This window comes from Erinaceus europaeus, chromosome 6, assembly GCF_950295315.1.
Source record: "Erinaceus europaeus chromosome 6, mEriEur2.1, whole genome shotgun sequence".
Classification (NCBI taxonomy): domain Eukaryota; kingdom Metazoa; phylum Chordata; class Mammalia; order Eulipotyphla; family Erinaceidae; genus Erinaceus; species Erinaceus europaeus.
This window is the reverse complement of record NC_080167.1, coordinates 14,008,638-14,033,655: the sequence shown is the minus strand read 5'-3', so window position 1 is coordinate 14,033,655 and position 25,018 is coordinate 14,008,638. Positions and strand designations below refer to the sequence as shown.

The following is a 25,018-nucleotide window of genomic DNA, read 5'->3' as shown; positions in this document are numbered from 1 at the left end:
GTGAGAACCCATGAGACTTCCTCCAGAGCTTCCTTCCACCTCGAAGCCTGGTTTGGAAACATCTGGATGAAACCAAGGAGGGAGGCTAAGCACCCTGCTGGGAGCCTACCTGGGGGCCAGCTTCTCCCCTATAGTTTAGCTGAGAGTCCAAGCAGCAAGGCCCTGGAGAGAAGCCTGTGAAAGTCCAGAGGCCAGGCGAACAGGGAGGTCACATGTCATCTTTTGGGATTCATTCCCACCCCCATGTCATTCCCATGGAATCTCCAGTACCTTCCCCTCTAGCCTGCCACCACCGCTGTCACTGTAACAGGCCTCCCTTCTCCCTGCCCTCCCTGAGCCCATGTGGCTTACTACCAATACTTGGTCACTACTGGCCTTTCCTTACTCAGACACTATTTCTCAGCACCTCTCAAACCAAACTACTAATTAATCCCTAGATGGCATGTGTGCACCCTCTGTCTCTCCCTTTTTTCTATCTCTGGGGACTGTTCTTGCTAGAATATACTCTGAATAGAGGCTCAATAAATAGTTCAGAATGCCTAGCCTTGGACTCTCAGTCATGGGAAGGCTTCCAGGGCTTGGCAACACTGGTACATGAAGCCCAGTGCTGTGTAATGCCACAAGACAACTTATACCTGCCCTGATGCCATGTGCTCGGCAGGGAGGGGAATGGAGTCTGGGCTTCCTGCGGGTTGGCAGGCTGCTGTGGGAAAGATGCTCTCTCAGGCTCTGCGTCTGGCTGGTGGTAACTAATGGCGGGTGAGTTTGCCGTGGTGGGGCCTGTTACAGTGACAGCGGTGGTGGCAGGATAGAGGGGAAGGTACTAGAGATTCCATGGGAATGACATGGGGGTGGGAATGAATCTCAAAAGATGACATGTGACCTCCCTGTTCCCCTGGCCTCTGGACTGTCACAGGCTTCTCCAGGGCCTTGCTGCTTGGACTCTCAGCTAAACTGACCTCTGAGCACGAATCTGCCATCACCTTGGCAGTTTCTGCAGCTTCAGGTTGAATTGATGTTCAATGCTTATGTAAAGTGGGATGGTTAAATCTTCTGACTACTTAGCCTGTAGCTAATTGCCTCAGTAATTAACGAATTTGATGATGTGGCTGACTGTGAAATTTGCACGGCCAACTGCTTTGTAATGAAGTTTTCACACCTCTCCAACTTCAGTGGCTTAGTAAAGATTCAAGCCTCTGGTGGATTTTCTTCTTCTTTCTTCAGATCTTTGGTTTTCTGAGCTCGAGGGATCTGATACGGTGTTACTAAAAACAGACTTGGTGATAATAAAAACAAAGTAGTCAGCCATAAAAAAGAGTGGGGCCCTGACACATGACTGTAATGTAGATGAACCTAGAAAACTTCCTTCTCTGGGAAAAAAAAGCCAGAAACTGAAGAGCACATAGTATACTAGTCATGTCTGAAATGTCCGGGCTAGGCAAATCCACAGGAACAGAAAGAAGCTTCAGGACTTAAGCAGGGGCTTCCATCTGGGGATCTTTGCTTGCTGGACAGACTCTCTCCTTCTAGAGTGATAGTCTTCTAGAACTAGACACTGGCCTTGGTTATACAACACTGTGAATGGTCTAAGTAAATGCTAGTCATTTTAAAAATAATGAACTTTAATATGACTCTTACTTCAAAAAAAGTCACAAAGCTACAAAGCTATACTACCTGGGTCCCACCCCTGGCCTCTGTGAACAACCTTCCAGACCCAGAGTGTTATTGTCATCATGGATAGAAAGTGACACACAGCAGAATGCATGTTTTGCCAAGCATAAGACCCGGGTTTAAGACCCCAGTCACCACATGGGAGCATTTGGGGAATCTTGAACAGTGGAGCAATGCTGTGTTGTCTGTCCTCCTCTTTTTGTCTTTATTTATCTGTCTTTGTAAGAGTCTTCCAGGAATAGTGGGATTGTACAAGTGTAAAGCCATTGATAGCCCTGGTGACAAAAGACAGACAGACAAGAGGAAAAAAAGGGATCAATACCACAGCACCCAGGCTTCCTCCAATACAGTGGGGGCTGGGCTCTCCTAGGCCCTAGATTTGCCAGTTCACAGGCAGCGCTCTTTCCAAGGGGAATCAAGCCACAAAGAAAAACCCTGGGGATTCAGGGAAGCTTAGTGAAGTCCAAGTCCTCACTGCATGGGGCGCTCACAGCAGAATCCTCTGCCTAGTAACAGAGTCCAGTGGTCTCAAGCCAGCTTTGGGGGCTCAGTCCTGGGCTGGCTCCCAGCTCCCCCTTACCTCAGCCTAATGCTGATCTCCTGTCCTGGGGAGATGAAGGCGGTGCACTTTCCAGTCCCGAGTGACAGTGGGAGCACTGAGCACCAGCTGGTGTGTGAAGGGCACCCACACAGGGCAGCCTCACTGAATAGGGATGAAGGGAGGTACCTTGACTTCACGCCCACCTCCCACTGCCCCACTGTCCACCTGCAGTGTCCACAGAGCCCGGCACTCCTATAGCCCCTCCTCCAACATGCCAGTCCATATTAGAACTGGTGGCAACTAGCTATGCTCTATGGGGGTCCAAAATCTTGTATGTTAGAGACCAAACCCCCCAAAGCCAGAGTATTTGCTCCAAGATGACCTCCCTGCTCCCACAAGGAGCCCCCCAACATCTCTGGTTGTGGCCCCCACACACACATACACAACCTCCAGTGCTTCCTGCCTTGTGAAGCAATCCCACACCAGCTGAGTGAAACCTTCCTTTTCAACTCCTCGAAGTCTGACGGGGACTCAGGCCATCTGCACAGCTCACTCCAGCTTCTGGGCAGCAGCTGAAAGGCCACCGCCTCCATCTCCCAGTCCTAGATTAAGTACCCCACCTCCAGAATCTCTCAGAGTTCCCCTCTGAGGGGCTGAGGACTTAACCCACTTGAAGCCAGCCCGTCTGGCAGTTTTCTGGGAGACCTGCCTCTCTGCAGGCCTGGGAAGCCCCCTCCCTGCTGTGCTTCTCATATATGGTGGTGCTCAGATGTAATCATGCAGTAAGGGACAAATAGCTCTATTCTGTGACCATCTTGTCCCCACTAGGATTCTCTGGGGGTCAGAGCTCGAGGGGCAGCCCCTAGCTAAGTGGCTCAGTTAAGAGATGGGGATGTGGGGGTGGGACAGAGGCTCCCCTTGCAGCTGGAAGGAAGCGAGCTCCTTCCTGCTCTTCCTGAAATTGAGGGTTTGGGATTTCAACCCCAACAACTTAATTCCACGTTTGCTTTCCTGTCACAGCCGCAGAAGAAAGAGCAGAGTGTGTTTGCCTTGCTTTATTTCTCTAAGTCACAAAAGAATGGGGAAAAAATAAAAAGACCAAATTAACCCCCCTCCCAAATCTTATCCTGGAACAAAAGGCTGTTTCTCTGCTTCCAGGGAAGACCTGGTTTCTTGTGGCTGAGGAGGCAGCCTGAAGCAGTCCCCCAGAAATGGCTCCATTCAGGAGCTGGGGTCACATGGCACTGTTTCTCATATGGTCTGGGGTAGGGATACCAGGCCTCTAGGTGACACCCGCCCACCACAGGGCTGGGGGCAGGGTTCACAGAAGGCAGACCCAACTCAGCCTCTGCATTTGCCCTTCAAGATAGCAAGATTTTCTGGACAAGTTCTGAACCTTACAGAAAGTCCAGTTTTCTTTGCTGTTTATCCTCTGGCATCCACACCTCCATCTCACGTTCTCCCCATCACCACACTCAGAGGCTGGCAGCACCATGCCAGGAAGGTAATTTTGGTATCACTTAATGAGGGCTTATGAGTCACTGGAAACACTGTTTATTGAATGAACACATGAAAATTTTTTTCTCTGCCTCTAATGTCTACCCTTTAGTTTGCTTTTCTGTGCATGCCGATTGAACTTGCATGCCCTAAAACTGGCCATCACAAAGCTGGTATGAAGTTCAGCATCACCAAGCAGATTCACAAGTTGGTGCACTATCACCACTACCTGGTTCTGGGGTGTCCCTCCCTGCACTTGTGGAGGGTGCCCTCCCCCCCTGCTTTCTGACTCCAGGGAGCCACACTCTCAGCACAGCCCACATCGACAGATGAGCTGACTTCTTCCACTTAGTATCTGGCGCCAAGGCTCAGCCACATAGTAGCACCTGGTGGCCAGGGCCTCATTTCTTTTTTAATTCTGACCACCAGCTCAGCCCTGGCTATTGACGGTGCCAAGGACAGAACCTGGGACCTCTCATATCCAAGTCTTGTGCACTACTGCTGAGCAATTTTCCCCAGCCGTTCCGTTCCTTCTTAATGTGAGCACAGCACCTTTTTGTTTTGTATTCATCAGGCAAACTTCTGAGCTGTGGCTTATTTTATCCCTGACAACAGGGGACCTGCCCAATGGACCCAGTGCTGCCTGGGGTGCACGTGGTTGATGCCAGACCCATGCAGGCCTTGTGACTGCCAGCTCTGCCCCTCCCCACCCCCTCCAGGATGTGTCCACCCACCTACCTGAAACCTGTGGGAGCTGAAGAGCTTCCTCAACTTGTTCCTGAAGTCCAGGAGGAGCCTGGGTGTGGGGGCCGGAGCCACAGCAGCCTCTGGCTCATTAGCTTTGCCCTCCTCTCCAGAGGCTGGTGATGGTGGCAGCTGGTTGTCTCCCTCCTCTTCTTCCTCCTCCTCCTCATTCTCCCATTTCATGTAGTTGATGTTCCAGGTGTGGTAGTCATCCCCGACCACAGTGAAGTGCCGCAAGAACTTGCTCATATTCCTGGAGGGAGCCACCTTGGGCCCTTGGACAACTGCCTGTTGGGAGGGTACAGAAAGCCAATGCTGAGGCAGGGCCCACTTGCTCGGGCCTGGTGGCACTCTTGTGGGGAACAGTACCCTGGCTGGGCCCCAGGCAGTGACGACAGTCTCAGTGCTCAGAGTGTGCGAGCAGAGACAGGTCACGGTGGTTTCTTGTACTTTTATTTTTGGAATCCCAGGTTTCGGGGCCCGTGTGGCAACAGGAAACCCCAGGTCCTGGTCAGGCCCGTTGCCGTGGTCTGGCTGGCAGCAACCCCCAATGTTGGCACTGCTGCCCCGTCACAAAATGCCTGGTGTAGGCCCTTATGTTGATCTTGGAAGAGAGGCCACAACCTGATGAGCCAGTGAGGTGAGAGTTGGGGTGCAGGGGAGGAGAAAGTTTTAAGTAAAAGTGCCCCAAGTTTTACAGAAGAGTAGAGGTCTCCCCACCATACACAGACCAGTTGCTGAAAGGCAAGAGGCAAGTGGGCCAGTCGTGCCATTCTGAGTACCCCATGGATAGGCATTTAAAGAGAGATGACTTGGAGGGAGAGGAGGAGACAGCACAATGGCTATGCAAACAGACTTTCATGCCCAAGTTTCCAAAGGTCCTGGGTTCAATCCCCAGTACCACCACAAGCCAAATAAATAAATAGGTCATTTCAAAGCAAAAAGCACATAATCTCTACCTGTAGGGGGGAAGCTTCATGAGTGGTGAAGCAGGGCTGCAGGTGTCTCTGTCTCTCTCCCTCTCTACTCCTCCCCTCTCAATTTCTCTCTGTCTCTACCCAATAATAAATTTTTTTTTTAATTTTTAAAGGACATAATCATTTCATTCTGGCCCAATTTACCCTTAGATTTTTTAGGAAGTTCAATATTAAAAATTTAGATCAGTAGAACAAGAAGCATGTGAGTGTACATACACACACACACACACACACACACACACACACCCTTGAATTTGAGGATGGTGAGAACCCAGTAAGTGGTAAAAGACAGAAGTTCAGATAACCAGCTTCCACCAACAGAAAGAAAAAAAGAAAAAAAAAAACCTACCTCTTAGCACACACAGAACAGATGTCAGGTGTATTAATCTAAATATGTACATACATAAAAATATACAAAAGATGAGAAGTCTTAGAACAAAATACAGGCAAGTATCTACATGCCCATAGGGAGGGAAAGACTGCTTAAGTAAGACAAAGCACAAAATAGAGAGATTTGACTCATCAAAAATAAAAGGCTTTCTTATTAGACACTCAAGTATGAGGTCCTGAGTTTGAGATCCTTAGCCCTGTACGTGCCAGAATGATGCTCTGGTTCTTTCTCTCTAGTAAATAAAAATATCATTTATTTTTTTAAATATGTTATTTTTTAAAACTGTATTTTATATAAATTTTTAAAAAATATATATATTTTTTGCATAGAGACTGAGAGGGAGAGAAATGAAAGAGACCACAGCATTGAAGCTTCTTTCAATGGCAGGGTGGAGTGGAGTGGAGTGGAGGTGAGGGCACCGAGTTTGAAGCTGGATCAAGTTCACGGCAAAGAAGCCCACTATTCAAGTAAGTTGTTTCCAAATATATATATATTTTTTGCCTCCAGTGTTATTGCTGGGGCTCAGTGCCTGCACTACAAATCACTGCTCCTGGAGGCCATTTTCCTCATTTCCTGCTGCCCTTGTTGTTGTTGTTATTGTTGCCATTGCTGTTACTGGATAGGACAGAGAGAACTCGAGAGAAGGAGAAGATAGAGGAGGAGAGAAAGATAAGACACCTGCAGACCTGCTCCACCATCCATGAATCGATACCGCCCCCCCTGCAGGTAGGGAGCTGGAGACTCAAACTGGGATTCTTATGCTGGTCCTTATGCTTTGTGCCATGTGTACCTAACCCGCTGACCACCTGGCCCCACCAAATAAAAATAAATAAATAAATATTTATTTATTCTCTTTTGTTGTCCTTGTTGTTTTATTGTTGTAGTTATTGATGTCGTCTTTGTTGGATAGGACAGAGAAATGGAGAGAGGACGGAAAGGCAGAGAGGGGGAAAGATAGACACTTGCAGACCTGCTTTACCCCCTGTGAAACCACTCCCCTGCAGGTGGGGAGCCTGGGGCTCGAACCGGGATCCTTACACCGGTCCTTGCGCTTTGCGCCACGTGCGCTTAACCCACTGCACTACCACCCGACTCCCCAAATAAAAATATTTTTAAACAAAAACTTTTATTTTATTTTTATATATTATTGGATAGAGACAGAGAGAAATTGAGAAGGGGGGGAAGATAGGTAAAGAGACAGATATACCTGCAGCCCTGCTTCACCACTTGTGAAGTTTTTCCCCTGCAGGTTGGGACCAGGGACTTGAACCTGGGTTCTTGTGCACTGTAAAGTGTGTGCTTAACCAGGTGCACCATCACTTGGCCTCCACAAAAATATTTTTTAAAGAGCTTTTCTGTCACATACACATTTACAATACACAACCCTATAAGTAAATGCAGTGGATTTACTAGACAGATTTAATGTCCAGGAGATAAAAAAGAAAGAAAGAAAGAAAGAAAGAAAGAAAGAAAGAAAGAAAGAAAGAAGGAAGGAAAGAAAGAAAGGAAGAAAGAAAGAAAGAAAGAAAGAAAAATTTTACCCCAAAAGACACCACCACAGGAAACCAGTTAATGGATATTGACAGAGCAGAAACACAAGGTCATGGCACTCACTGCTACCAGTACTAGAAAATGCAAATCAAAGAAGCGAGTACACACCCTCTCATCTTTCAGACTTCAGGCAAGACTTTTTTCTTTTTTAACATCTACAGTAACAAATGCTGGGGAAGGTATGAGGCGATGGGGCTCTTGAACACTAACTATAATAATAGACAATGGCAACGTCGCTTTGAGAATCAGCCTGGCTGAAAAGTGCTCTGATTATAAAAAGAAAGAAGGAAGGGAGGAAGAAAGAGAGAGAGAAAGAAAGAAGAAGAAAAAGAAAAGCCATAGGGGCCAGGTGGTGGTGCACCTGGTTGAGCGCACACATTACAGTGCACAAGGACCCAAGTTCAAGCCCCTGGTCCCCACCTGCAGGGGGAAAGCTTCACAAGTGGTGAAGCAGGGCTGCAGGTGTTGGTCTCTTTCCCTATCTCCCCCTCCCTTCTCAGTTTCTAATAAATAAATATAAAAATTCTAATAAATAAATTTCTAATAAATTTATTAGAATAAATAAATATAATAATTTCTAATCAATATAAAAATTTAAAAAATCAAGCCACATGTGCTCAAGTCAGTGACAAGGTCAAGGATATTCACTGTAAATGATCCCCTAAGTGGTGGGAGACTTGAAGGACAAGTCACCCCTGGTCATTCGATGGAATGTGACTCGGGGGTTAGAAGGAGTGACGTCTACATACCCGAGATGTGCCTGCTCAGTCATTACTGGGCTCAGAGCTGCATCACTCCTCCCGTCAAGCACTCCCAAGATTCCACACACTCCTGCTTCTCCTCCTGTTGGTGGCTGCTCCTTGCCAATTTGTTCTGCTGGATCCCATCAGAGGAACACCTGGACCTCTTACAGCCTCTCTTCTCTGCTCTAAGTTCTGTGGAACTGACAGGCAGCAGCATGACTTTAAAAGCCACCTCTGCAGGGGGCTGGCTGGTGACACACCTGGTTGAGCACACATGTTACCATGCTCAAGGACCTGGGTTCAAGCCCAGTACCCATCTGCAAGGGGCAAGCTTCATGAGTGGGGAAGCTGCAGGGCAGGGCAGGTCCCTCTCCTCTCAATTTATCTCTGTCCTGTCCAAACAAACAAACAAAAGCCGTCTCTGCAATGATATTGTGAAAGTTACAAAGTACTTGAAAGGTATCTGAGAAACATCTTAAAATTAGAAGACTTGGGAGTCGGGTGGTAGTGTAGCAGGTTAAGTGCACGTGGCGCAAAGCACAAGGACCAGTGTAAGGATCCCGGTTCAAGGCCCCAGCTCCCTACCTGCAGGGGGGTCACTTCACAAGCCGTGAAGCAGGTCTGCAGGTGCCTATCTTTCTCTCCCCCTCTGTCTTCCCCTCCTCTCTCCATTTCTCTCTGTCCTATCCAACAATAATGACATCAATAACAGCAATAATAACTACAATAATAAGGCAACAAAAGGGAATAGTTTTAAAAAATTAGAAGACTTGAGAAAAACATGACAAAACATTAATAACTGACAATCCAGGGTGGTGGTGATCCAAGTATTTGATAAAACTTCTATTATTTTGTACTCTTCCATTTTCCAAAGTAAAATAAAGCAATCTCTCTCCAACCTTTGTTGTGAAGAGTTTCTTTCTCAGCCTAGTTTATCTTCAGGAGCTCAGAGTAGCAGATAACCAGCAGCAGTGCAGTCAGAGAAAGGAGCTGTTGTTTTTTTGTTTGTTTTTAAATAGATCACTGCTCAACTCTGGCTTGAGTGCTGGGGATTGAACCTGGGAGCGCTCTACCTCAGGTATAAAAGTCTTGCAGGAGTCGGGTGCTAGCGCAGTGGGTTAAGCGCATGTGGTGCAAAGCACAAGGACCAGTGTAAGGATTCCGGTTCGAGCCCCCGGATCCCCGTCTGCAGGAGAGTCGCTTCACAAGCAGTGAAGCAGGTCTGCAGGTGTCTTTCTCTCCCCCTCTGTCTTCCCCGCCTCTCTCCATTTCTCTCTGTCCTATCCAACAGCAATGACATCAATAATAATAACTACAGCAATAAAACAACAAGGGCAACAAAAGAGAATAAATAAATTTTTTAAAAATTTTTTTAAAAGTCTTTTGCAGAACCAGTATGCCAGTCTCCCTTTGGTCTACCACTCTTCCCTTTATTCTATGATGCCTTGTAAATTTCCAAGCTTTAAAGATGGTCAAGGGATACCACTTGTTTCATAAGGATCCCCCAAGCCCCAACATTTTCTTAAGTGATGTGGGGAAGTCCCTGACACTTCAAAGACTGCAGGGTAAGGCTGTGAGTGACAGGTGTGAGGGGAGGGGTCATTTCAAAATGCCGCACCCAGGAATCTCACAGTTTCAACTCCAGGCTGCCTCCCCTGTCTCCAACATTGGTTTGGTGTCTTGGGAGCCTCAGGCCTATGACTTCCTCTGCTGCTGAGAAGCCCCAGGAGAGTTTATCATCACCACACAGTTCCCTAGTAGGAAGTCTACCGCCTCTCCATCTGCCATCCCAGAGCCTTCTGTCTTCTCCACGCCTCCACCCCAGTCTAAGCAGTCACCCTCCTACCCATGAAGACTGCAACAGCTTCCTTGATAAGAAAGAGAAAACACAAGTAGAACCTGAATAGAAATTGGCATATTGCACCAAAGTAAAAGACTCTGGGGTGGAGTGGGGGGGGGGGGGGGGAGAATACAGGTCCAAGAAGGATGACAGAGGACCTAGTGGCGGTTGTATTGTTATATGGAAAACTGAGAAATGTTATGCATATACAAGCTATTGTATTTACTGTTGAATGTAAAACATTAATTTCCCAATAAAGAAATTAAAAGAAAGAAATAAAGAAAGAGATCCAGAGAGTTAATCTGGCACATGTGATGTCAGGGGCTGAACTCAGGACCTCAGGCCTCCAAACCTGACATTCTAGCCATGGCGCCACCTCTTGGGCCGTAACTGCATTAGTCTCCTTCCAGCCCTTCCAGAGCATTCGCTAGCTAGCAGCCTGAGCCCCTCCCCCTGCACAGCTTCTTTCTGTTCTTCAGATAAAACCCCAAGATCCTCCCTAGGACACCGCACATGGCCCCATGGGGGTTGGCCACCTGTCTGCCATGCTCCGGTCGCACTGGCCACCTGTGGGAGGAAGGAAGTCCCCCAAACCCATTCTCACTCTCTGACTCCTTGAAGCTGTTCCACTTGGAATGCTCTCCTCCCTGCACCGAGCATTACGCCTCTTACTTATCTTGGAACCTCAGGTGAAGTGTCCTTGCCTTAAGGCCAAGGCCTTACATCTGCACATATGCAGACTGTGGAAAAGCCTGCTTCAGTGCATCCCAACTGAAGGAACATGTGAACACGCACACTGGGGAGAAGTTTATCTGTGATGTGAAGGGCTGCACAAAGAAATACACCTATTCAAGGGCTCTCTACAGACACAAGAAGTGGTACAGTAGAGAACAACGCCTGTGAACCAAGTGCAGAGAGTTTTACACAAGATGAAAGCTTGAAAGAGTTCACAAATGATATCCACCTATCCATGAATGCATAATGTGCCGAGGAAGAAATGAGTACAGCTGCAGGACTCTTTTTAGACTTTTAAGGTTCCACTTTTTAAATCCGTGAAGACTCCCAGTAAAGGTACCATCAGTCCCTTCTCTAGAGATAACTTTTTGGTCACTGTGTTATACACTCTTCCAGTATTTAACCTATGCTTTAAAATCTAAGTAAAAATGTCGTAATATTTACCTGTAATCATTGAGATGTGTACGAATAAGACACTTAGGGCACAGAGAGCTCTATATATGAGCCTGCGCTTTTGGTTCTCTCCGTATGGGCTGAAAGTGGAGAGACACTTGGTCTCTTCTAGTGTAAAAGGGTTCATTTTAAAATAAAATTCATTTATCTTGAAAAAAAGAAAAGAAATAAATGGCCTTGCCTTAAAGAAGCCCTTTATGACCACTAAAATCTAATTTATTCATTTATTTGTGGTGTTAGGGATTGAGTCCAGGGCCTCAAACATGCAAAGCACACACTTCCTCACTGAGCTACCCCCGTTCCTGAAATTTTAAAGTTCTTCTTGATTTTATGTAATCTCTCCTTGTATTTATTTACCTTCAAGTCTCTTATCACTGGTATGAACTAGACTTAAAAAAAATCACATATTTAAGTGCACATGGTGCAAAGCGCAAGGATTGGCATAAGAATCCCAGTTTGAGGCCCTGGCTCCCTACCTGCAGGGGGGGTTGCTTCCCAAGCAGTGAAGCAGGTCTGTCTCTCCCCTTTTCTGTCTTCCCCTCCTCTCTCCATTTCTCTCTGTCATATCCAACTAAATCAATGGTAACAATAATGACAACAAGGGCTGTAGCAACAAGGGCAACAAAAAAAATAATAATTAAAAAATCACATATTTATTAATTAAGAGAATCAGAGCATCACTCTGGCACATGTGATGCCAGAGCTCAAACTCAGGACCTCAAGGTTGAGAGTCCAATGCCCTACCCACTGTGCCACCTCCTGGGCTGTGAACTAGACATGTTCTATGTACTTCCCCTCCTTACTAGCATTCAGGCTCCATGAGGGCAGCATCTGTGTCCCCACAAGTGGTCTCCTGTGACACCTCATGGTCTTCTCGCACATGGGCAGCAGGCTTGGCCAGGGCTGGGCCCCCCACCACTGAGTTCCCAGGACTGACCTCCTGCAGCCTTGGGGGCCTTTACCTTCCTTGGCAGCTGGACACCTCGCATGCTAGTTCTCAGCATGGACTCCTGAGGTGCTCTGCAAAAACCACGTTTGTATTTTACAGGAGAGGAAAATTTTCTTTCTGAAACCTTGAGCCCAATAAAGAGCCCACTTTCAGTCATTTGGGATGAAAATATTTATGGCAGTCAGCAGAGCAGAAAACAAGTCTGGTTTTAAGTCAAAATTCTGTCCCAGCAGAAGCAGAAAAGTTCCAGAGCAGTGCAGAGATAATAACTGACGATGAAAATGTGGTGGAGTGGAGGGTAGATAGCATAATGGTTATGCAAACAGACTCTCATGCCTGAGGCTCCAAAGTCCCAGGTTCAATCCTCCGTATCACCATATGCCAGAGCTGAACGGTGCTCTGGTTAAAAAATAAATAAAATAAATAAAATAAAGAAAGAAAACGTGGTGGGCACCCAACTCTCCTCTCCCCCTCCTCTGGCTCCCTGCAGGGCAGACAGAGAGAGGACTGACTCAGTGAGGTACCCCAACACCAACCCCTGGGTCTGGCCTGGAGCAGCCCCTTCTGCTGTCACTCCTCAGTGACAAAACCCCAATCTCTACTCCTGTTAGGAGTATTCCAGTTTGCTGCTCACTGACCCCCGCCCGCCTCTGCTACTGCCCTGCAATTTAAGCTCCACAGAGCTGTTTCTGTCGCTTACAAACCCAAAGTCTCCACCATTGGACACCCCCATCTCTCCTGCATTAATCCTGTGCTCCCACCAGATCCCACTGTCAGTCTCTTCCAAGTCACTGTCTGAGTCCCAGCCCACCACTGGGCCCTGCCTACTCTGCTCCACTATCCTGTCACCTCAACTCTGTTGGCCTGTCTGCCCGACAACCTTGTCTAGATCTAGATTGTCCTCCCAGTTCTGGCTGCTCTTCTTAGCCTCCTCCAACATTTCCTGTGCACCTGCCACTGAAATCCCAGAGATGCCCATCTTGACATTGTGCTCACGTGCAAATCAAAGTCTCTGGCTGGATGTCTGCTACCCTGCTCATCCTTTCCTATAACTCAAACTGAATGAACTGGTCGTTGCCCCAAATCCATTCTCTTTCCACATTCCTATGGATCCAATGCCACATCCACCACGTTGCCCAAGCCACGAGCCTGAGCACCCCACCTCCTGCCACCTGTGCCTTTAGGACAAAGGCGGGAGATGGTTCTCTAAATCCTCGAGGTCCTGGTCCCCTTCCTGACACCTGCTTCTGCTGCACTCTGGTCACACAAAATGCCTGCAGTTCTACAATGAACTGCGCCCTCTCACAGCACACAGCCTCTCCCTACTCCCTGAAAGCCCTTCCCCTGCCTCCCCTTGACCTCTTTCCAGTCTCTTACCTTCCCTGGAGGCCTTCATTCCTGTTTCCCCAACCTGCTGTACCATCTCCAACGTGTCTATTAGCTCTAAGTGTCAACTCTAGGAGAACAGAGACTCCCTTCCCCGGACACAGAAGAGGCTGAGTAGATATTTAATAAACAGATTAGCAATAATACTGTAGGCACTACTGTTCAAGGGTAAACACAGTGCCTGCTTCTCGTTACACATGACGGGTATTATGCCAAAAACATTGCTACCTGGGAGAGGGGGAGAAATGAGAAAGGCAGAGCCAGAAGAGAGAAGACGTTTGTGCAAATGTCTATTTTTACAAGCTCTGAAGCTGCCATCTGTAGGAGGGAAAGTCCCTGTTTTGCAGACATCCAACAATCACAGAAAAAGGTGTTTTTGAAGAAAGTCAACTAACTCCATATTCCCAGGATCTGATCCCAGAAACCCCCACTGGCTGGTCTCCATCCAAAGCCTATTTGGGGAGACTCAGCCTGCATGTTAACCAACACCCCTACCCCCAAATTCCAGTGAGACACAATAGCAGTGCCATCTATTGTTACCAGTAGTTTGTGCTATCACACATTCCTTTTATTTTATTTTTTTAATTTTTTATTTAAGAAAGGATTAATGAACAAAAACATAAGGTAGGAGGGGTACAACTCCACACAATTCCCACCACCCAATCTCCATAACCTACCCCCTCCTTTTATTTTTTAAAGATTTTATTTATTTCATTAATGAGAAGGATAGGAGAAGAGAAAGAATCAGATATCACTCTGATACATGCGCTGCTGGGGACTGAACTCAGGACTTGTGTTTGAGTCATAGCAAGCTCTCAGGCCAAGGCCATCATTTGGGAGCTTGGTGGGGGAAGGGAGAAATGGCAAAGCCAGGATCTGCCCTCCTAAACATAAGCCCATGTTTTAGAATGTTGGGGGGAGGGGGTGGGATGGGGGAGAGGTGAGACAGGCAGTGAGGGGACAGCTGCCTGTGAGGAGGGTGCTAGGGGTTAATGTAGGCCATCCCCACACTCATGTCCTCTGAAACCTTAGAATGTGACCTTATTTCGATCTTTGAATATGGAGTCAGTGAGAAGACTTGAGGTACAACCATTCTGGATTAGGGTGGGCCCAATGACTGGTGTTCTTAAAACATTTACTTGTTTATTGGCTAGAGACAAATTGAGAAGGGGGGCACAGCAGGTTAAGCGCACATGGCAGAAGCTCAAGGACAGGCTCAAGGATCCCAGTTCGAGCCCTCGGCTCCCCACCTGCAGGAGGATTGGTTCACAGGTTGTGAAAGCAGGTGTGCAGGTGTCTATCTTTTTCTCCCCGTCTTCCCCTTGTACATTATGACATGTGCATTCTACTAGGTGTACCACCACCCAGCCCGACGGGCTCTTCTTAAAAGTGTGAGGACAGGAGCAGAGGAGAGAGTGACACCTACAAGTAAGGACAACCCACAGCCACAGAAGCCAGGAGACAGGCCAGGAACATAGCTCCCCAATGACCTAACCCTCATCCCCTCCCAAACACCCCAACTCCAAACATTCACTCTTGGAATTCTGCCCTTGATACCCCCAAATCCATGTCATTATCACATACAAAATATATGCATTCTACCTCAATAGCCTCCAGGGGTGGATAATTTTTGAAGCATCAGGTCTGAAGCTTCAGTTAAAGTGCTAGATGAGAAACGGGCGAGCTATGAGATCTAGTTCATCCAGGGGCAAAACTCCCCAACTCCCCTCCAGCCTGGGAAACCAGGTGAGTTCAGTGCTTCTGCGACAGAGCAGTGGCTCCTCCAAAAGGAACCAGCCCTGCAGGCACCTTGCTTATAGAGTCTGGCCTTCAGGATTCAGAGAACACAGTTTTATTGCCTGAGTCCCTGGCTAGTGGTCATCTGTTTTCATGACCCAGAGAGGCGAGCACAGAGAACGTGTGCTTAGGCAGAATCTGGTGGGAGTACACAGGCCCTGTGCCCTCTCTCTCTTTTTCACTCTGGCCCGAGGAAGAGGCAGGCTCTTCCAGAGCTCACCATGCCTGCTGGTGCAGCCGAGCCCAGCAGCTGCTGCTTTCTGCTCATGGCTCACAAGACCCCCTGGTGACAATCCCAAGAAGCCAACAGATAGCTTTCTCTCTAAAGGGGGAAACTGGGGCTAGGTGTTGGCACACCTGGTAACATTACAGTGTACAAGGGCCTGGTTTCAAGCCCCTGGTCCCCAACTGCAGGGTGAAAGCTTCATGAGTTAAGTAGGGCTGCAGGTAGCTCTCTGTCTCTTTCCCTATCTCCCTCTCCCTTCGCAATTTCTCCCTGTCTCTATCTAATGACAAATAAATAAAAATTAAAAAATAAATAAGGGGGCCAGGTGATGGCATACTTGGCTGAGCGCACGTGTTACAGTGCACAAGGACCTGGCTTTGAGCCCCTGGTCCCTACCTGCAGAGGGAAAGCTTTGCAAGTGATGAAGCAGTGTTGCAGGTGTCTGTCTTTCTCTCTCTCTCCCCTTGTCTCCCCCTTCTCTCTCAATTTCTGGCTGTCTCTATCCAACAAATAAAGATAATAAAAATAAATAAATAAATAAGGAAGTCCACTGTTGCTAGCAGACTCCTTTATAAAAAATAAATGTAGTCCAAGAGGTGGCGCAGTGGATAAAGCATCAGACTCTCAAGCATGAGGTCCTGAGTTCAATCCTTGGCAGCGCATGTACCAGAGTGATGTCTGGTTCTTTCTCTCTCCTCCTATCTTTCTCATAAATAAATAAAATCTTTAAAGAAAAAAAAGAAGAAAAGGAGAAGAGAGGAGGAGATAGAGAAAGCAAAGGTGCCCTTGATCTCTGTGACATGTAAGTGAATACCAGTATAATATATACTGTGCAATTCCATTTTTGTGGAAACAAAAGCAAAAGCCTGAACTACTGAATAAACAGTTACTTCTGGGAGGGAATTGTGAGTGAGTGGGTAAGTAGAGCAATTTGCCCTTTTTATTCTATTGGGCATGACCATAAGAAGTAGTTATTTTTACTATTTTTCCCTTTTGTTGCCCTTATTGTTTATCATTGTTGTAGTTATTGTTGTTGTTATTGCTGTTGATAGGACAAAATGAAATGGGGAGAGGAGGGGAAGACAGAGAGGGGGAGAGAAAGATAGACACCTGCAGACCTGCTTCACCGCCTGTGAAGTGACCCCCCCCCAGGTGGGGAGCCGGGGGCTCGAATGAGATGGAAGACAGAGAGGGGGAGAGAAAGACAGACACCTGCAGACCTGCTTCACCATCTGTGAAGTGACCCCCCCCCCAGGTGGGGAGCCGGGGGCTCGAATGAGATCCTTATGCCGGTCCTTGCGCTTTGCGCCACATGAGCTTAACCCACTGCGCTACTGCCCGGCCCCCAGAAATAGTCATTTTTAGAAGAAGATTCAGCATGCAGAGAACTGAGTGTTGAGCTGGGAAGACAGTATAATGGTTCTGCAAAAGGCTTTCCTGTCTGAGGCTCTAAGTTCCTAGGTTCAATCCCCAGCACCACCATAAGCTAGAGCTCAGCAGAGCTCCAGTCTCCCTCTATCTGTATCTTTTCCTCTGCATCTCTCTTTCATTAAAAAAATTATATATGGTGTTTTTTTTTTTTTTTTGCCTCCAGGGTTATTGCTGGGACTCGGTGCCTGCACCACAAATCCTCTGCTCCTGGAGGTCATTTTTCCCATTTTTGTTGTCCTTGTTATTTTTATTGTTATTGTTATAGCTATTGTTGTTGGATAGGACAGAGAGAAATGGAGAGAAGAGGGGAAGACAGAGAGGGGGAGAGAAAGACAGACACCTGCAGACCTGCTTCACCACTTGTGAAGCTAACCCCTGCAGGTGGGGGAGCTGGGGGCTCGAACTGAGATCCTTACGCTGGTCCTTGTGCTTTGCACCACGTGAGCTTAACCACTCTGCGCTACTGCCTGGCTCTCCAAAATATTTTTAAAAAGAGAGAATTGAGTAGTGGATTAAGTTTTGGGGAGGGCTGAGGGTGGGGTGGGGGAAAATGTTCACGACGCCAGAATCCCTGAGTGAGCAAACCAAGACAATGGAATGGAACAAGTAATTAAAAATGCAATTCAAGAAAACCTTCCTGAAATACAAGACTTTTGCTTTCCTTAATTGCCACTTAGGGTGGTCAAGGCAGCTCACTTAGACAGTGCACCTGCTTCATCATGCACACACTCCAGACACTCCACTCTGCGTCATGACTTAGAGCACTGCGTGACTCCCTGGGGAGGACTCTGGAAGTTAGAGCAACTCACTGTCCAAGTGAGCTATTCCACCAATCCTCCTTTGTATCCTTCCACTGTAAATACCTAAGCCATGAGGCAAACTGTGTGCTGAGTCCTATGAGGCCTCCCAGTGAGGCATGGAACCTAAGGCAGTCTAAGGGACCACCCTCTCTTCTCTGGTCAGACCATTTCCATTCAGCCCACCACCATTCAACCTCAGGGCCTTTGCACATGAGGTCTCCTCAATCCTAGATGCCCTTCCTTTTCACCTTGTCACTTATCTTCCTTTCCTGTCAGGAGTTCTTCCTCAAGCTCTCTGTGCCAGGAGGCTGACAGTGCCCTGTTGCCTTCACACAAGGTCCTCTCTCCTACCCTACAGACTCAGGGAATGCTGCCTGTCTGCATGGTTGTTCCAGTCTGTCACCCCACTACGTGGGTTCCTGCTCATGCCCTCCATGGCTGCCAGAACCCGGGAGGGTGGGATGACTCCCTTGAGCAAATCTATCATGGTGTGAGGGAGGTCACAAGAGGATCCCCAGCAGCAAGCTGGCCCGCCCCTGCCCCCAGGGGTTTGTGTTCTGAGGAATGCCTATTTTTATAAGCAGGGAAGTCTTTAAATAAGCGTAGCAGCCTTTCCTTCTCTAGGGTGGGGAGGAAGTTTGAGGTTCACGAAAACAACCACGGAGACGGCTGACTGACTTTGGGGGGTGTGTGTGCGTGTTGGGTGGGGGGGCTGCTTCTGGACTGAGAAGTGTGATTGGCAGTCCAGGTTCCCCCAGAGCCCTGGCCACCTTCTGCAGGTTCAGGGTCCCTCCTGTCTCCATATGTGAGCGTGCTAAAGGCCCGGGTGGTGGCGGGACACTGACCAGGATGGCAACTATCCCTGGCACTCTTGCTATTTGCCAAGTCTGTGCACAGAGCCACTGGTGAGGAAACTGGGAACAGAGAGGCCACGCAAATTCTCGTGGTTCACACAGCCAGTGAGAAGCAAAGCTGGGATCCCTGCCCAGGAGCCTGGCCCAGAGCACCCTTCCTGCATGGCCCCTGATGCCACCCAGGACCTGGCTCCCAGATGCTGAATGTCTGCTGAGCAGGGATTCAGGCCAACATTTCTCAACAAGGAATACAGCTGATACCTTACCTCTCGGTAGGCACTGACACATGCTTTTTCTTTCTTTCTTTTAAGATTTTATTTATTCGTGAGAAAGATAGGAGGAGAGAGAAAGAGCCAGACAGCACTCTGGTACATGTGCTGCCTGGGATTGAACTCAGGACCTCATGCTTGAGAGTCCGATGCTTTATCCACTGCGCCACCTCCTGGACCACTGACAGATGCTTTCTATGAAGAGCACCAAGGTTACCATGTGCAAGGTGCCCTTATAGTTTCCACTTTGTCCTATTTCCTTTTTTCAATATGGTACCAGGGAATAAACACAGGGTCTTGTACATATACAGTACTACTGAGAGGTCTCCCTGGCCCAACTATCTAGTCTTTTCTACTGTATAGACAGACAGACAGGAGAGGGAGGGAGGGAGAGAGAGAGAATAGTCACTATGGCAATGCCCCACAACCCATGAGACACAAACCCAGGGCCTCCAGTATATGGTAAAGATGTGTTTCCTAGTCATTTCAGCTCCAAACTCACCAGGGGGCTGAGTCTGAGAGACCCAGGTATGGGGAGAAGTGTTGGGGATACTTCCCTGGGCGAGGGAGATGACAGTCCTGTCCAGAGTCTCTGACATCAGCTATGCTCACTGGGAAGCATGTTCATGCTGTTATTTATTTGCCAGAGCACAGGGGGAAACTGAAAGCATAAAGGGAAATGTAATTATCCTGACCCAGTCTCCGGGCCTACTGCTGCCCCAGCAAGCTCAAGTAAAAGAGTCAAAGGAGGACACAGGCCAGGGCACCCCTCCTTCCTGCCTCAACGCCCAGCTCATGTAGACTGTGCCTTCCAGTCGGGCAGCACCCGAAAGCAGCTGCTAGCTTTGTTTTTGGACTTTCACCTGTGACGCTGGAGAGTGAACCCCGGGCCTCACCATGCATGATGCCACTAAGCCACTTCCCTGGCCCAATTTTTGTATTACTGTATTTACTTATTTTCATTTTTCTGCCAGGGCTTTGCATCTCCATGATTCTACCATTGGGGGCTTTTGCTTTCTTTTTCTTCCCCAGCTATAAGGTGAGAGACAGAGGGTGAGGGACACACAGAGAGAGAACAGTGCCCAGTGCCATAGCATCTCCCATGTGGCATGTAGGCTCAAACCTGTGCCAGGTGCATGGCAAAGCAGGTATCTACTGGGAAAGCCGGTCCTTCAGCCCCAAGCTATCTGCGGTTCAGTGAATTCCTTCTATAGCTATTACTGCTGGTGATGAAACTTTGCCTACTTTGGCATGGCTGCGAGGCCTCAACATGTCTGTCTTCCCTCTGTTGTCTGGAACAACACACAGGACTGGACAGTCCTTTCCCAGCTGCCAGCCCACCAGGATCTATTTACCTCTCCACTCCTGGAGGTCATCTTCCTGGTGTCTCTGGGTCTGGAAAATAAGAAAACTTGTTTAGATCTGTTGCCCTGCTATCATCTGTTGTATTATGTGCTTTGCGACACTTTTGTATAAGTTCTCATTATTTTAATGCAGTGCTGGGGTGGATGGCCTCAGGCATTTGCCATAGCACTGCCCAGGGCAAGTTATTCACTTATTATTATTATTATTATTATTATTTGCCAATAGGGTTATCTCTGGGGCTCAGTGCCTGCATAACGAAGCCACTGGTCTTGGTAATATCCAGGGAAGTCAGAAAGCAGAATGCTAGTTGCTGGGGGTGGGAGGAGGTTGTGGGGGAAGAGATAAGAATCATTGCACAAGGAGTATTTGGTTCCCTTTTCAGGTGGTGAAAATGTGTTGAAACTAGGCACAAATGGCATTTTGCACACCACTGTGATTGTACTAAACATCACTGAGTCGTACTTTGGTCAATTTTATTACGTGAATTTCACTCAACTTAACAGACAGCATTACAAAGCCGTGGGAGACTAGTGAGAAGAGATGCGAGCAATATAGCAAGGCCAAAAGAATCTCAGTAGAGGGAGTTGGGCAGTAGCACAGAGGATTAAGTGCACGTGGTGCAAAGAGTGCAAGGACTGGCGTTAGGATCCCGGTTCGAGCCCCCAATTCCCCACCTGTAGGGGTCACTTCACAGGTCTGCAGATGTCTATCTTTCTCTCCCCCTCTGTCTTCCCCTCCTCTCTCCATTTTTCTCTGTCCTATCCAAATGACAGCAACAACAACAACAACAAACCACAACAATGATAAAACAACAAGGGCAACAAAAGAGGGAAAAATTGTCTCCAGGAGCAGTGGATTCATGGTGCAGGCACCGAGCCCTGGCAAGAAACCTGGAGGCCAAAAAAAAAAAGGATATCAGTATAGCATTGAGCATACAGCATGACCCCGTTCATGTAAAAAAACCAAACAAAACTGCGGGATGTGTACTGGGTACTGGGGAGGGGGTGGCTGGCAGACAGTTCACCTGCTTGAGGACTAAGTTTGAGGTCCTGGTCCACATATGAAGGGACGCTTCATGAGTGGTGGAGTGGTGCTGTGGTCTCCTGTTCTCTCTCTCTCTCTCCCCCCACCTTCCCTCCCTCCTTATCTAGAAAAAGAAGAAAACAGTCTGCTGGGAGCAGTGGAGTTGCACAGATGCAAAGATTTAGTGGCAATAAAAATCACTAAGTATGTAGCTAAACTTGGCTCTCACTGAAGAAGGTGTGACTTCTGGAGTGGGGTGGGCGTTTTTCTTTTCTTCACTTCTGGAAGGTCTGACTGTAGTAAACACATGCTGCTTCTTAAACGCTGTTTTAATATCAGTGACATATGTATGTAGTAAGAATTTAAATAGTGAGAAAATATAAATGACAAGTCCTTCTACCCCTGTTCTCAACAACACTTTTGCTGCCAGTTTCCCATGTAGCCTTCTGGGCTATTCTGTGCTCTGGTGAACACATATGTCATATTCTCCATCTCTATTTCCTTTTTAGGATTTATCTATTTATTAACATGAGAGAGAGTGAGAGCGAGGAAGCACCAGAGCATCACTCTGGCACATTCAGTGCTGGGGACTCAACTCAGAGCTTTATGCCTTTAAGTCTAAAGCTCTAGTCACTTCATCACCTCTCTGGCCTGAAACTCTTAAATGTGAACCCACATGCTGCTCAGAACTCGTCCCTATAGGGGATGAGTAATATTCCCTAAAGATGTACACTGTTCTAGTCCCCAGGAGTTGTGGCAACATTAAGTGGCAAAATGGACTTTTGCAGAGGTGATTTTTGAAGAGGGTGGTAAAAAGGAAGAGAGACAGAGAGACACCTACAGCCCTGCTTCACCACTTGCAAAGCTTTCCCCATGCAGATGGGGACTGGGGGCTTGAACCCAGGCCCTTGCACATTGTAACATGTGCACTTAACCAGGTGTACCACCACCCGGCCCTTGGGAACTATATCTCAAAGAAATCAGATTGTGCAATTTAGACCAGAGATTCAGCTCAGTGGCAGAGTACAGGCTTCACACACAGGAGGCCTTGGGTCCAATCCCCGGCACCCAAAAGAAAAAAAAATTATAGCTAAAAGACCTGTGGGTTTGAAAATTTAAAGCCAAGTGGCTAGTAAAACTAGATCCTAAAAACAGCTCAAAAGTTCCACTTGGGGGAAATGCTGAGGGAGGTGGTGGGCTGGCAGGAGGCTGACAACTCTGAGGTTGATATACAGACAAAAATGCAAAAACGGGAGTCGGGCAGTAGTGCAGCGGGTTAATTGCAGGTGGCGCAAAGCACAAAAACTGGCATAAGGATCCCGGTTCGAGCCCCCGGCTCCCCACCTGCAGGGGAGTTGCTTCACAAGCAGTGAAGCAGGTCTGCAGGTGTCTATCTTTCTCTCCCCCTCTCTGTCTTCCCCCCCTTTCTCCATTTCTCTCTGTCCTATCCAACAATGACAACAACATCAACAATAATAATAACTACAACAATAAAACAACAAGGGCAACAAAAGGGAATAAATAAAATATTTTTAAAAATCTTTTTTAAATGCAGAAGCAAGCAGTTAAGCAACAAGAGCTCCAAGGGTTGCACCCCCTGCCTGCAATCGTACAAAAGGACCTAGGCCTTTCTACAGTGAAGCAGTGTGTTAGATTCTGGGGGGATGGGGTTGGGTCCACAGTGAAGAGGCAGGAACACAGTGAGGGCTGACATTTCAGCTGGGAGACAAACGCAAAGGCCAGGAAACACCTAGCCAGTCACGCAACATCACCCAAGCTGAGTGGGGAAGGATGGAAAGAGACTTGCAAGGGAGCATAGGCAAAGAGTGGAGGGCTCTTCCAGGAGGGCTGGGCAGGGAAGGCTCAGGGCCCTGGGGATCTGGGAATCAAGAGTGAGAGGTGATACACCTTGCAGTCCCCACCTGCAAGGAGGAAGAAGCGTCATGAGGGGTGAAGCAGTGCTGCAGGTGTCTCTCTCCCTCTAGCTACCCTTCTTTCTCAATTTCTGTCTCTATCCATAATAAAATAAAAAATGATGGTGGCAGGGAGGCAAGAGATGACAGCTGCCTGGACTTGGGGGGTCAAAGTTGGGGGTGCAAAGAAACAGCCAAAGTGAGAACCAGTGGAGGCATAGGACTCGCTGCTGGCCTGGACGTGGGGCCAGAGCCAAGGGCTTCGGCCTGCTGGAGAGGAGAGAGGAGGTTCAGGGACAAGAAAACTCTGGGCTTCCTTCTCCTCTTTGCTAAAGTAGTGGTCAGGGAGGGTTTGGGGGCTCAGTGCTGTGATTGAGCAAGTTCCAACGCAAACGTTTGCAAAAGTCTGTCACTACAGCCTGTCCCTTGGGGAAGCCAAGGGGCAGAAGTGGTCTTACTCAAGAAGCTCCCTGCAGCTAGTGGGGCTGGCCGGAAACACTGCACATCTCAGACAGCCTCATCAACCCGGGCTCAAAGATGTCCCGGACAGAGAGACGGAGAGTTGCTTTCAGAGGGACAGGGGTGGAAGGGGCAAAGCTGAACTTGGTCCAGGTGCTGGGAAAAGCCATCGCGCCAAGCTCCTCATTTAATCTTCTCAGCAATCCTGCAAAGTAGGCACCAAGCTTAACCCCCAGGGACAGATGAGGAAATTGAGGCACAGAGAGGTGAAGTCCCCCACCCTAGAGTCCTGCACCCAGGAGAGGAACTGGGTAAGGGCCGGAGAGTCCCTGGAGGGGGCTGCACTGCCCCCAGCCCACCACTCTGGCTCCCCGAACACTTTTCTCAAGACATGGGTGCTTCAAGTGGTAGCAGACGAAGGCCCGGGCGCTGGGCAAAGGTGGCTATTCAGTTCCATCTTGTGCTACTTTCACCCCCACTTCCCTCCCATAGTGTCCACAGTGGACAGAGGCAGGAGAAGGAAGCCAAGGGCTCAGGGACTCACACAGACCCGGGTGTCAGTTCCGGCTCGACCTCCTATGGCTGCATTACCAGGGGCAAGTGACCTGGCCTCGCTGAGTCCCGGCTTCCTCACCTGCTTGCCTGAAGGAGGCCAAGGTGGCTTCAGGCTCACCTGTTGCTGCTGAGACGCACCTGGCCCAGCTGAGCGCTCACGGCCAAGGGTAGCTGTTACCAGCAGCCCAAGGGGACTGTCCTCAAAGGCCCCGCGCGCCAGCTCCTGCCCTGCCCCCTCCACTGGACTTTCTTGCACCCCCACCCCCCGCCCGAAGGGCAGGGGGTCACCAGAGGTCACTTCCCGCCCAAGTAACAGACGCCTGAAGACACCAGAACCAGGGCAACGCGGGGCAGGGGTCCTGCTAACACCCCGCGGGGTCCTGACCGGGATGGGGGGGGGTCCCGCAGGGCAAAGCCTGGAGAGGCGACTGCGCTCCACCCGGGCCCGGAGCAACTTACCCAGCGCCCCTCACGCCCGCAGCCGCCGCAGCAACTACGCCGGGTGCCCGCTGGCCGCAGCGCTGCCCCGCCCCCCGACCCTGCCCCGCCCCCCGCGCTCCCCCGCCCCCCGCCCCGCCCCCGTCCCCCGCCCCCCCCCCCCCCGCGCCCTGCCCCGCCCGCCGCGCCCCCTGCCCAGACAACTCGCGGGTCTCTAGTCTCTGGGTCCCTGACCCGGCGTCAGGCCCCGAACCCCCGCCCCCGCGGGCCTGCAGAGGTACAAAGGTCCCTTCACGGGGCCACTCGCGAATCACGAGGATGCGGCCCCGCCAGCCCGCGGGAAGGGGTGGGAGGAGGGAGCTACTTCCTTCCTCCCGCTGGAAGAGGGGCGGCTCCCCCTCTTCCCCACC

At 48.9% G+C, this 25,018-nt stretch overlaps 1 protein-coding gene across 4 annotated transcripts in view; it reads right to left on the bottom strand.

Moving 5' to 3' along the window:
• Positions 1 to 24,695, bottom strand: part of HVCN1 (hydrogen voltage gated channel 1) — a 31,164-nt gene extending 6,469 nt beyond the window's left edge. The window contains exons 1-3 of one of the 4 annotated variants that reach the window (XM_060193107.1): positions 24,630 to 24,695; positions 20,211 to 20,250; positions 4,448 to 4,744 (exon numbers count right to left, since the gene is read on the bottom strand). In XM_060193107.1, coding sequence (XP_060049090.1) covers positions 4,448 to 4,744; positions 20,211 to 20,231 — 318 coding nt within the window. In that variant the 5' untranslated portion in view covers positions 20,232 to 20,250; positions 24,630 to 24,695. Of the gene's footprint in view, positions 1 to 4,447; positions 4,745 to 20,210; positions 20,251 to 24,249; positions 24,412 to 24,629 lie in introns of those variants that run through there. The other 3 variants (XM_060193109.1, XM_007529629.3, XM_060193108.1) reach the window with 3 other exon arrangements.
• Between the last annotated feature and the right edge of the window lie 323 nt (positions 24,696 to 25,018).